This window comes from Pararge aegeria, chromosome 19, assembly GCF_905163445.1.
Source record: "Pararge aegeria chromosome 19, ilParAegt1.1, whole genome shotgun sequence".
NCBI lineage: Eukaryota > Metazoa > Arthropoda > Insecta > Lepidoptera > Nymphalidae > Pararge > Pararge aegeria.
This window is the reverse complement of record NC_053198.1, coordinates 11,435,749-11,449,587: the sequence shown is the minus strand read 5'-3', so window position 1 is coordinate 11,449,587 and position 13,839 is coordinate 11,435,749. Positions and strand designations below refer to the sequence as shown.

Genomic DNA, 13,839 nt, shown 5'->3' with positions numbered 1-13,839 from the left:
TGTTTGTTTACCGTTTGTATCGTGTAATATTAATAATAAAAAAAAACAAAAAGTTTAAATTATCTTCTTCTTTTCATTGATGGCTTTTCGTTGTGCTAAATCAGCACAATGTACTTTGCCAGTGTCAAGTAGCTAAGTTTAAATTATATACCTATGCTATTGTAAGTGTAGACTATGGAGGTACGAGGTACCTCTACCCTACATACCTCTACCCTCCATAGTGTAGACAGAGAAATATTTGTCATATGGCATGCCTTTGAGGTCTGTAGCCTGTACCTTTATCTTTTGTTGTTGTATTTTAATCCGTCCCCTTCAGGACAGGCAAAGATCATTGACCATCCAGCCTCCTTCTTCTTCTTTTGATTTAATTTTAGAAGAAGGCACAGCCATTTAAGTCTGTGGCCTGTACCTTTGCTGAGCTGTGCTGTCATTTGTCAAATGTCAAAGTCAAAAGGCTTTCTTGACGTGCTTCTCATTGTCATTTGTCATACTAAATTCTGTGTTTCTTACCTCAGATTTTTACTTTACTACTTTCCTAAAATTTATTCCTTAACATAATTCTAACAAGAAATTCTTAAAGAAAAAGATAAAAATGGATCTTCTTAATGATAGTGATGAAAATACCTGCCTATATTCGGGACTGGCATGTATATTTCTAACATTTTCGTACGTTGGCAGTTTATATATTTGGAGATCCAAATTAAACAGGTATTTTTATCTTTCTTCAGTATATGCCTTTGCGTATTTTATTATAATATGTGTATATATATTTATGATAAGACTTTCTATTAAAAAACTGACTAGGTAACAGTAATTCTGTGAATGTCAACTATATTTACTGAATTAATTTTGATTGGGTTCTTTCAATGAAGTACAGTTTTCACAATTTTACTTAGCCAGGTAAACGTTGGCTGTGCAAGACGTTCGCGCAGGTGAAATTAAAATACCTATCTGCTCAAGCACTTCAATTAATCTGGTCAACTAAGATTTTGCATTAACTTAATAAGGATGTAACAAAATCGGGAAGGCATACAATTTTAATTTTAACTGTGTAATCTGTTTCTAACAAATGTTGGTTAATATTCCTCATGGCTAATATTATCATCAATTCTACCATAGTTAGTCTATTTGTGTTCCATTGCTGGGCACACGCAACCTCTAATAGGAAAGGGGGTTTTAAACATAGATCCTCTAATTAAAGATTTTAAACTAAGATTTTCGTGGTTAATCAACATTTCTTAAATCCGTGTCCTGTAGTGACCACAATCCATGCAACTGGGTTGAAATATCAACAAATATAAATTATTGTTGTGGTATGTACCCATTGCATATTTAAGAAATACAGATCCACTAGTTTTTCGACTACAAAATATTGCGGGCTTTAACAATTTATCATTGTTACATGTTCGTGATAATAACCAGGACTGACAGCTTATCACGCTCACCAAGTCACGAGGATGGGTAAGAACACATACAATCTATTGGTTAGACAAAAAATATGTTAGTAAAAATATGGTTTATGAGAATGAAAAAATCTGTCTTGTACTGTGTACTAGTAATGCAAAGGACATATTATTTTTTAATTGTAGTTGTAATGATTGTAAGATTAGTGTTAACTTTAGCAACCTTACATATAAGCTAACGCTTACAAATGTGCAACAGCGAAATTTACCTTATCTAATAATATACCTTATCTAACAGTGTAAACTCTGTATAGCTAAATTGAAATATATCTTATATACTAAGTATTCCATAGTTTTATGAAGAGTTTTTGTTAAGCATAAAAGAAAAATTTATTCAATATAAAAAATGACTAAAACATGACTATGGTACAATAGTTTTAAAGCAGATGTAATAATGTAAAACAGCCCATAGCCATAAGATTGTTGTTAGGGAGAATTAGTAAACCAAACACAATTTTTATCAAATAAATGATATTTCTAAGAATCCTGAATTGAAATATTACAAATCTTATGTTGATGTGTTAAATTAACATTTATTATGGTAAAAGTAATTTTTATTATTGTATTTTTTCATTCCAGAGAGTAATGCATGATAAGCAATCTAAACCACAGAAACCTAAACAATTTCAAAGTTTGACTATACAAAGTTTACACAGTAGTTTATAGTTATTTATTTAATATGTAAACTAGCTGAACCCTTCTATGCTTTGCTTTGTACTCCAGTCAGATATTCAAAACAATATAAATGCCATGTTACAAGTGATATCTATGTTCATCCAAAAATTCTATACTCTACCTCTGAAGATTGAAGTTTATGTATTGTTTTGCTGAGTTTATTGCATATTACTTGTGCATTTCTCCTAACCAAGTATTTATATTAAATCACGTAAAATGTTTACGTGATTTAATATAAATACTTCCAATCACAAATGACTTAAAGGTATGGCCTAGTAACAGCATGACATATTAGTCAATATTACTGGGTAAGCAACATTGTGGGTCAATGTTGCTTACCAAAAGAGCTAATGACTCTACTTTCATTTGGATTTTTGTAAGTGGATTTGGTATATGTCAGTCTCAGCTCCTATCACTTACAAAGTATAGTTATCATTAAAGTAATAGTCTTAATTGCAGTGATAGTAAATTCATGCCTTACTACTATTGAAGTCTGGCATAAACATCCTTACTAATAATAGGAATTTGAAAGTGTGTTGTTTTTTTTTGGTCTTCCTTCACATCCTTATTAAGCAATCAATCAACTTCATTATTAGCATAATAGTTAGGATGACGATTGCCTTTATTCGGACTTTGTTGGAAATTTTTGAACTGCAATTCCTACTTGCTCCAGTTACATCCTCTCTGCTATTCCACTTTTCGGCTTGTCAGATAGCATTCTGTGATTTCATTTCTGCATATCTAGCGCATGGCCAGGAGACATTTCCTCCTTGGGGAAATGGAATATTGTTTATCTTCTCCAATTTTTTTTTAACCACTCTTAGCATGGATGCATGGACAAGAATAATATCCATGTAATATATTATGTGTAATATTAAATGGTAAACTTTTCTCGGTTACTGCTGCTTTGATATATCACATACATATTTTAGCTTTACTGCCAAAAAAAGATTACTTTAAATTCTAATAAAATTTAATTAAATATTTGGTAATAAAACTGTAGGTGTTATTACAGGGATCACCCAAGAACTATCAAGAGAAGATTTTTCAGTGTGTTTTGCATGATGCTGATAGCTCCAATCTTTACATTCACTCTAGTAAAAGAAGAAACCTTGGAAAGAGGAACCCTCCGTGAATACATGGGATTCAGATTGTCAGGGATGATAGCAGCATTAATAATTCCCTTACTTTTAACTGCCACTTTGTTTTTGGGTCCACTGACTATGCATTTTATAGCTGGAACCTGGAGATTATATACAAGTAAGATTGTGGTATATGTGGTTTTTAGTTTTATAGTAGTAATAGAGCTTTATGTGACGGAGCTTGTCAGGGGGAAGTACTACCACCATGTTTATTTCTGCCGCCTGACAGCAATGTTGCAATACTCCAGTCTGAAGGATGTAGTTGCCGGCGTATTACAGGCACATGACGCTTAGTACCTAAGATGGACACAGGGTTGCATGTTGCAACTTGCAGGACATGTTCCTTGCATGCACTGTGAAGTATTGCTTTATTAAGTTTTTATTGTTGGTAATAAGATGCCAGGACCAGGACACATTTGGAACCCTCGTAGCTTTAGTTTTAAGTTTACGAATGTGGTTATCGCCATCATCTCACTACCGTGTAATTCTTATGTACGCATCAAAAGTGCCACCTATGGGCCTACTTGAATAAAGATATTTTTGACTTTTGATTTTTGATAAATATATCTAGCAGTTGCCAGCAATATGATCTGTGATTTTTTAGTTTCTTTTAAGTGTATGGACTGTTAGTTTACTCAGGATAAAAAGTATCCTATGGTGTAAGCAATATCTATTTTCGAAAATTTATCAAGATTGGTTTAGTTGGGAACCTTCAAGAATAATAAACAACAACCTGTTTTTTTAATTTTTCTTTTTACATTTCAGATCCTGTGATTTGGATTTCAAGTTTTCAAGAACTTGTGTGGCTGCGCAATCATGTAATGGCGCCTATAAGTGAGGAGTGGGTGTTCCGCTCGTGTATGATGCCACTGCTACTTCAGTGCTTAGATCCACTTACTGCTGTGTTTACTGGACCATTCCTGTTTGGTATCGGTAAGAATTTGTACTCGCTGTGCACGGAGAATTAAAAAAAAACTTATCTTTGGTCACATTGCCCGACGCCTGCTATTATTATTGGGTGGTAGCTGCAATCTTCCACTAAAACAAAAAGGGATTATATTCATTGTACCTCTATAATAGCTGTATAACCCTAAAACCCTTCAAAAATTACAAGACAATTTTAAAAATAAAACTTAACTTTAACGTTTCTATCTAAGAAACATAACGATATTTATTACCTAACCAACCAAGTAACAGTTTCAATTGTCACAGTCGTGTATGAATCCATGTTACCTATGCACAGTGGCGTGCATCTCATAGATGCAAATAAGCAGTGCATACCCTGACCTCAGGGCCTCTCAGACCATAAGGACGACTTAAAATTTAAAGATTGAAAAAAAATTAAACAAGTTATAGAAAACTATAAAAGCGCCATCTAGTTAAAACCGGCCGCACTTCTATGTAAATCAATGGACAAGTCCCGTGTCATGGTTTAGAACTAAAATAGACAAACTGCATAATATTTCGACTATATTTTAATTTTGAGTTGTAAACAGTATCCCTAAATAAAAAATAACGCTTTAAATATAATTTAAATCTCATAAAATTAGCTGGGGCTTTCACGATTAAGTATCCATTGCCGGGCAAATCGTTTATTCGTCGCTCGAATTAATGCGCCGCGCCGCCGCGGTCTCCATAGAAGCACGGCGATTGAATGCATCTGTCGTTACTTGTGTGCACCAGCACACAAGGAAGTTCTGGTGTGTAGTGATATAATCGCGTGCGTGCTTACACAAAATTTGGCTCTTTCTATGTGTGCGAGTTTTCCAGGTTTCCAGTATAGGGGTCTCGCTTGTGTGCAAATCTTAAAAGCACTGCTTACGGAAATTTGAAATCCAAATGTATGCTTTGTTTTTTTATAAGCACAAGTAATTTGCTTTGTTTGTTATTGTTTTAAAAGGCAATAATTCTTTTTTGTAGTTAAAAAATTTATCAATGAATTTTATTACATTCAAGGTCTTTAGAAATTTATAAGTACCTAATTTGTTCAAAAAGTATATTAAAATAACCAAATTAAAAGTTGCCGAATTATGTTAAATAAATTATTAACGTATGCCAGGTGCCATTGGTAACTGCTGAAGTAATATTCTTCAAATGACAACTTTTAATAGCATTTGTGTACTAAGAAAATATTACGGACATATTTTGACTATGATATTCTCATTATCGCTGGCGATCGCTCAGCGCCATTATTGTTTACCTTTTACCTTCTGTCATAACAACTTATATACACCGAATTAGAACTAATTGTTGAATTAACGGTTGTTTGTAAATAGTTACAATTATTATTGTTAACATTAACCTTTGTGACAGTGTACTGTTTGTAAATGAATGATGAAGTTCTTATATTCGGCGTGTGATCTGATGGTTAAGTGTGCTTGGAAAATGTAGGTAAGTTTAGAGCTAATTCTTAACTAACGTTTAATTGAGATTATTCGTAAAGGAAGGAATGCACCTACAAGGAGCGGCACGTAAAAAGAGCTCTGACTGACTTACAGAAACAGGCGAATAGCAGTGATCAATGTTTTGTTTCATTATTTATTTATAATAATACCTATGTTTGTTTATTGTTTACACTAAAAAACATTATTTAATGTAATTGCCGCAATGGCAGACAATTTTAAAAACTCGCTAGTCGGTCGTCTCAGAGCTTACTATACCTACTGGAAATAGGAGATGATGAGAAGATCTACATGGGTATCACAAACAATGTTAGGTTAGGTACCTATTCACAAATAAAATTATACAGTAACATCAAAATAACATGTTCAGTACCTATTTTTTTTTATGCATACCCTGACCGAAAACCCTATGCACGCCACTGCCTATGCAGTGAAATAGCCGCGGCTCGCGTCAGCAGTTGACCGTCGATATGATTTTGATGCAATGGTGCTTCAAAACTACCCACTTACAATTTACAATTTATTTATTGTGCGCTGGATGATGCAATTTTACATAATTCTACATTTTACGCTCCATTAAAGTTAGTTGTAGTAGTAGTAGTATGTTAAGTTCCATTAAAGTAGAAATTCCTTTTGGAACAATCAATTTCTTAAACCAGAACCCGCACCATTTACGAAAATATTAAAAAAATAGGTCAATTTCGTGTTATCTCATTGCAATATGCATAGCACTTCATCTACAGCTTTATATAAATATGTATATGCTTTAATCGCGCTGTTTATAGATTATAGTTAATTGACGGATTGACATCTCTATCTTTTCTAAGTTATGAGCGTTTTAGGATATTAAATATTTCAACGGTCATGGAATACATCGTGAGGAAACCTGAATGCTTGGGAGGTATTCATAATGTTCTCGAAGGCCAGGCCAGCGCCACAGCTTAAACCTCAAAGTTGGAGGAGTGTTGTTGTATCCATTACCGACTCACTTCAGTTGGAGACCCGTGCCCTGAAGTGGGTCGGTAATGGATAACGGATATATATATAACTTATTTCTTTTAATTATTATTTTCAGCCCATTTTCATCATGTACATGAGCTACTGAGCGGAGGGCATTCAATTAAGTCGGCATTGTTTATCTCATGTGAGTATTGTTTGTAGACGTTGATCCAATTTAAGTAACCTAATTATAAGTGCCTTTACACTTTGCTTTAGGTACATTTATCAAATATTTATTTTTAAATAACAAATCGAAATGTTTGTTTATTTTTTTCATAGTTAAATTTAAAAAAACTTAACTTTTAATTTTGGAACTTAAATTTCTTTTTAAATTTTTGTGTAGTATTTTAATAATTCGTGGACAATGATGTGGGTCTAGTGCTTTTTTATTTTTAGCTGTCTTTTTTGTTATTTAAGTGCATGACTGTTTGTTGTCCTAATAAATAAAATAAAATAGTTAGACTAAATATGAGTTTAGTCGTATAGTAGTTTAGAGTTATTAGTTAAATGAATAAAATAGTTAGTTAAATGTTTTTTTTTTTTCAGTATTTCAATTCTCATTTACAACCGTCTTTGGTGCTTATTCGGCGTACCTATTTTTACGGACCGGTGAGTGATAACTGAATAATTAATGGATCGTTTTCCGCCTATAAAATGTTAGATTAATTTTCAACACTAACTATATTCAATATCTCCCATCTCATATTTTACCGAGAGTAGACTGGAATGTGGACTAAATAGTTAAGAAATAATTCTTAACAGCCTTTAATGAATCTACCCACAGAGGCATTTAATTACGAATGCCAAAAATTTACTAACTTATCAAAAGTGTGGAAAAGCAAGATAATTATGAATATAACACAGTTTTTAGCATAAACAATATTTTTTGATTGTGTTGAATGTGTGTTTGATTTATTGTCGGTCGGGCTCCTCAGGAGGAGAAAGTTACATTTAAAAGTAGATTTAGTCTTTAAGTTAGTCGTGACTAAACCTCAGAAACTGTTTACATTTTAATTTTGCTTTATTTGCCTCAATTCATTTGCGGTTTAAATAAAAAAGGAAACTCTAGAAAACCCAAAGTTAAGTTAACAATTATTCGTTGTAAAGTCAACATCTCCTGAAGATGCATGCGAAGCGTACGTAGAAGGTAAATTGCCGAAGATCTGTTTGGTGTGGAGTATAAGGATTGAAGAAATTATAAATTACACCATACAGATTCTCCTGCTGTTCGCGGAGTATAGCAAATTAAGCTTAATTTTCATAAGTTTTCTTCTTTTGCGTTTATTACGGTTTTTCACATATCCTGTGCGACGAACAAATAAACAAACACACATGTGCACAATTAATGTGTGAATTTGTATATTACTAAGAAAGTAAGAATAGTAAGAATTATAAATAACAATTTTTCAGGTCACTTCTTCGCGCCACTGGTAGCCCACGTATTCTGCAACCATCTTGGATTCCCGAATTTCTTCGAAGTGCTCCGCTTTCCGCTTTTGCAAAGAATTATTATTATAATCAACTACTTCCTCGGTCTCTACCTCTGGATTTACTTGCTCGTACCGCTAACCAGTCCCTCCATTTACGGAAACAAACTAGAACTGCTAACTTGAATTTATTGTATTCAAGTTGACTGTAACTTTTTTGTTTTTGAAATCAATTCTAAGAAGACCTAACTTGTTCAAGGTCAAACCAGTGTGTCACGCATAAGCTTGTTATTGGTTGAAAATTTAAACGCCACCCCCGAAGTAGGTGACGCTTTGGTTTGGCCTTAGCTTTAAATATATTTTTTTTTACATTGCACGTGTAAACGAGATATTACTTGTTGGTAAGGTCAAACCGACTCGGCTAGTTTATGTACATGGTGGCTTACAAAACTGCGCTGATTGGGCGTTTTGTGATTGGTTGTAAATTTAAAGGCCACCGCGGATTCAGGCGTCGCTTCAGTTTGGCCTTAGCTGTACATATATGACTAATCTATAACGGCTATTTTTAACGCAAGTATATTGCTTTACTATATTCCCGGTAAATATGCAGGGTGTGCTAATAATGATAATCTATGCTTTAGAGTCTAGTCTACGTAACATGTTATAACGTGTTATTTATATAACAAATGGTATAACCCGCGACATTAAAAATAGATTAATAAAAGGGGGCCGATGTCGTTCTATCTCATTCACACTTTCTATTGTGCGAAACGGACAGCACGATATGGGTCGCCTTTTATAAATTTATTGTTTGACGGCACGGGTTTTACATGACGTGATTTGTAAAATACAATCTTAAGCGTACCGTTATATCATTATGCAGATACATTTAAGACGATAACCATTTAACATAGAACATGTAATTAAAAAATGGTAAGAAAAAAACTAGGAATTAAGCACAAAATAAGTACTTAAATAATTAATACAAATAAAGTAGTGCTGTTTTTCACTAACTTCTCACCAAAAAGGTGGCTTACTTTAAGAAATCTTTCTCTATGTCAATAAAATTGATGGATATATTATACCATATATTATATGCAATAGTTCAGAAGGGGAGGCACGAAACAGTATACAAGTTTTTTTAATATTATTAAATCTGTCTTTCGCTTAGAAAAGCTATGTAGCACAAACACATCGAGATACATAAAAACAACACGGTCTAAAATAGAACGGTGTTCAAAATTTTAAATCCATCAGGAATACAGGTTGTAAATAATCTGTTAGTGCAGGTAAGGAAGTGCTTTTTCGCATCTATGCAGGGCACGTCACTTCCGATTGTTCAATAGTCATCGCTCAAAGTGTCTGTCTGAGTGTAAAGTTTCAAGTAAACAAATGTTAAAAACGTTTGACCATACAATTCTTATAGGGGTATACAAAGGTAAATGTCGTGGGGGTAGTTTCAGTCAGTCACGTCCTACGTCACGTGTCCAGCCTCTCACCGCGCGATCCGTGCGCATTGTCTACAGACGGCACGCACGACATCTTTGTGGAATAATAATACATGTATGTATTTTGACGACCTCAAATACGATACGATATGTATACTTAATATATATGAATATTATTATAGTGAATCTATATATATGTAATTATGTTACGTGAGTCACCCACGCTTTTGTTAACTTGGAAACTTACACGAGAGGCTTTAGATTTATGGAAACTAGGTTAATATTACTTAAACTTTTATATATTTCAGTTGTTTGTGCCATTAATACTTGTGTGAATACTTTAGTTTATATATTTATACTCCGCTGTACCTCAACTGAGTTTTGTATGAACAATCAGACATTCTTTTGTAATAGGTATAGATTAGTGATGTTAACATAATTTTTACACAAAAGCATATGTAATTTGTTTTGGGTTAAAAGAAAAAGGTTATTCGTAAATATCTGATAGATGTCTACTTCTGGACTTTCCTAGATTTATTTCGATGACTTGTGGGCTTGACACAACTCCCTGTCACTTGCTTAATTTCCTCTATCCACCAGTTTCGCAGATCTACTAGTTTATCGTTTTCTGATTCGGTGTCGCCATCCAACGGTAACCTGGCCCCATTAGTTTCGCAACTCATTGAGTTATGTCGGCCGTTCTGTGTCTTTAACGGATATCTCTTTATGATTTGATCACGTAAATGTTTAATTTATATAAGAGGAAAGCAGGGGTGCACCAATTATATAAATTATGTTAAATACAATTGTAGACATTATACAACGTGTAACGGAATTACGAAATACTATTGACGGGTGATTAAGTATATTTCATAAGGAATCACCCTGAAAAAAAATTAAATCAAAAGAAGCATTTATATTTTTCCATACAAACTAATTCAAAACATTCTAAGTGTTTACTTATGACAACCCTATTGGAGAAAAAAGACCAACACGTGCATAGTACCTATGCTACGCGAAGCATACTTAGTAAGTTGCAGGAGTCACTTGATTTTACATTTGCATGTTATGTTAGAGCTGTAAATGATTTCTTTCAGTAAAAACCATGGCAATGGTTTACTCAAAAACTATTAGCGTTTTGGTTTCACAGATAAGTCCCAGAGACAGTAATTAATGCATCTCTAAAGCCTTTGAAGTATTATATCGGTTTTCTTTTACACGTTGAATAATTCTCCCTCTCGCTCGCGACTACGCATCGCTTTGACAAAAGTGTGACAGAGATAATTAATATTCATGACTGAACTTTTTTTAATATTTTATGACACTCGTGAGGGATTCTCGAGGAAATTTTTATATTTCCTAATATTTAACAACTAGTATTATATTAATAGTTTTAGCGTTAATTTACATAATGACATGTTATTTCAAAGAAATTAGCGTACAATTAAGTTAGGTAACATTGCTTTTCAATATAATTTAATGGTTTAATTTGTGCTGTTCATAATGATTAAAAAAAAAATAAGAATAAACTATTTTTGTCAAATATAATAGGCCTTAAAATATGAAAAAGGCTCACAGTTGAAAGTGACTTAGTTATTCGTTAGGAGATGCAACCCTGATTACTTGATGACTATATATTATTATAACAAATCGAACTTAATTGACAGCAACTAGACGATATACCAATTTTTAAATTTAGAAGGTCCAACTTATTTAAGATTTGTCAGAGATATCATCCTCTAAAAAACAAGTTTTCAATTTTTGCCCGCCTTTTATTGAAAGTCAGTAGTAAAAGCAATAAATTACAATAATCCGTTGACTGGCACTCGAGGTCGTAGCCACTGTTTCATTGATCTACTGGTTGGCATGTCTGATTTCCTGGTAAGGCCAAAAATATTAAAGTATTTCTGACCAGCCAGGAAATAAAAAAATGAGCTCGGCGTAAAGCTATCGGGACCTGCTTTTTTTTGAAGATGGCAAGTGAAAAAAATCCTATAAGACATTAAGCTGAAGATTGTGATGTTGGATGACAAAATTATATTGAAAAGCAAAGCTCCCAAACATGACGATGTAATATTGTTTGACTAGTCAACTGATGTAATTTGTATGTACGTAATATTGAATATTTAATTAAAATTATATGGGCTATTTAATGTTAAATTAAATGGTTTTGTAAGTTTTTTGTATTTTATGATAAGATTTATGCAAAGTTCTAACAATAACAAAATAAGGTAACGCTTTCTATATGCAAATATGGTTATTTGCATTATTTATTTTTCAATACATTTGTTGGTGAAGTGTCTCTTATTTCACTTTAACTGTGGTGGATTAGACACATACAAATATTTCAGCTCAGTTTCCTTTTTTACATTTTCAAATCCGCGAGAACAGTTTTGATTGCTAAAAATTAATGTATAAAAATGTGAAAACGCGTGAAAAGAAAGTTCTCGACAAGAAAACAAGAAAGGTGCTATAAATTCTAACAACTCTTCATCCGATCAATTGATAAACGGGAGCATCCAACAGCTCCCATTTGTTTTATGGAAATTGATGTCAAGGGATAAACATAGTCTGTCTTTTCTTCTCTTGTTTTATAGAACTTTAAACTGAATAAACTTAATAAAAAGGGTTATTAAGTTTTGCCCAAAATATTCCATAGATCCATCCCAGTTATTATCATGAGGTGAGTTTCCAAAAGATAACGTAACTAGACTGCTTCTATATGTCTGCCTACATATACTGTGTCCATATTTTATGTTCCAGCCAGCATCGCTAAAACTATTCATATGTGAGTCAATTCCTAATCGTTGCCTGAAAGAAATCACTATAAGTGATAAGGCCACTTTATTACACAAATTTAAATTACTTGTACTTTTGTTATTTTTTATTTATTTCTATTTTGTTATTATGTGCAATAAAGTATTTTTGATTGATTGATTGTTTGATTAGTAGGTAGGTAGGCGTACTTTTAATTGGCGTTTATTTACAAATGTATTGAAAAACGTAGCATTAGTCTTTGATTCTCTATTGACCTTGAAATCTCACTGCATTCGAAATTAAATAATCATAATACATCATATCAGCATTTTTGACACCATTTTGAGCTATCACCTAAGATGAAGGTGCTCACTTTTTCAGGCAAGAACTGTGTGTGGATCATGCGTCACAACAGTGTGTAACGATTTAAAAAAACAAAGAATCAGAGGCCGTGTGCGTTTATATTAGTAAAATCCCATACGGCTCGGGAATAAAATAAGCGTCTCGATCTATATTATTTAACTTACCATATACTAGGTATACAGGTAAGATAACTATTAAAATATCTTAACTATAAATATACAGATAAATGTATGTATGTGAATACTTGAAAATGTATGATCATTATATTATAAGTCCATAATTCAATTGTCAAATGAGTCATTAATTAAACTAATTTTATGTATATAGTTGTTTCTTTATTGACTCCATTGATTTTTAATAGTTTTGCTCTAATACGCGTGGATTTATTTCACGGCATAAAAACTAGCTTGCTTAACCTATATACGACTGCTAAGAATGACGTTTAATTGTAAAAATCACGTTGATGCGAGTCTCAGTTCCATTTTCAGCGTTGCCGTATTTCCTAGATTAAACACAGGAGAGTAGGGACTCTTTGGCCACATTAAATGTGAAATTATTATATTAAATTTAAATAATTTAAATTATTTCATGTAGGCCCAATATAAGAACTTTTGAACCGTCAAGTATATCTGTTTGTAGAGACTACCGTCGACTTACCGACTAAGTCAGAGAGTCATAGATCATCGTGACGGTCCGATTATGTCTGTCAGGTGATGTATTCCAGTTGCCGCTTATAAAAACATATATGTACTAAAAAAACATAATAAAAAAAATATTTAAGAAGGCTCCAATAATCACATATAATGGACATGATATTTTGCCGTTTTAAATAGATAACCGGCACCTTTTTTTTATCCTGTATGAGAATTTGCTCTCAAGCAACTTCATCATTTAAGAATTTCATGAATGGTTTTTCAATATTAGGTGTTTATGAGTTAAGTTGAATCGAAATATTTTTCAATATGCCTTTATTTTTTTTATGTTTATCTGTTTCAGTTTTCTTCTGGAAAAGAAATGTTGATAATGACGGTTTTATATACTGTTTATCTAATTCAGCAAAGAACGCTGGAAAAGGATTGCTAAGTTACGATTATCGCTGACCAATTTAACACTTGACATAATATGATTTTTAATGATAGCAATTTTTCGTTATTAGGGCAGAA

At 32.7% G+C, this 13,839-nt stretch overlaps 1 protein-coding gene across 2 annotated transcripts; it reads left to right on the top strand.

The window, feature by feature from the left end:
- Positions 1–511: 511 nt before the first annotated feature.
- On the top strand, positions 512–10,347 carry LOC120632114 (CAAX prenyl protease 2). Of its 2 annotated transcripts, XM_039901911.1 has the most exons (7): positions 512–708; positions 1,423–1,461; positions 3,154–3,398; positions 4,046–4,213; positions 6,758–6,826; positions 7,228–7,290; positions 8,092–10,347. In XM_039901911.1, the coding sequence occupies exons 1-7, from the start codon at positions 593–595 to the stop codon at positions 8,292–8,294; spliced, it is 903 nt and encodes a 300-aa protein (XP_039757845.1). In that variant the 5' UTR covers positions 512–592; the 3' UTR covers positions 8,295–10,347. The 2 variants fall into 2 exon arrangements, with proteins under 2 accessions (XP_039757845.1, XP_039757846.1); XM_039901912.1 differs by lacking the exon at positions 1,423–1,461.
- The last annotated feature ends 3,492 nt before the right edge of the window (positions 10,348–13,839 follow it).

Coding starts and splice junctions, on each gene's coding strand:
- LOC120632114 (XM_039901911.1), top strand. CDS start 593: ATGGATCTTCTTAATGATAGTGATGAAAATACCTGCCTATATTCGGGA. Junction 4,214..6,757: donor ACCATTCCTGTTTGGTATCG/GTAAGAATTTGT, acceptor TATTATTTTCAG/CCCATTTTCATCATGTACAT. Junction 6,827..7,227: donor GTCGGCATTGTTTATCTCAT/GTGAGTATTGTT, acceptor TTTTTTTTTCAG/TATTTCAATTCTCATTTACA.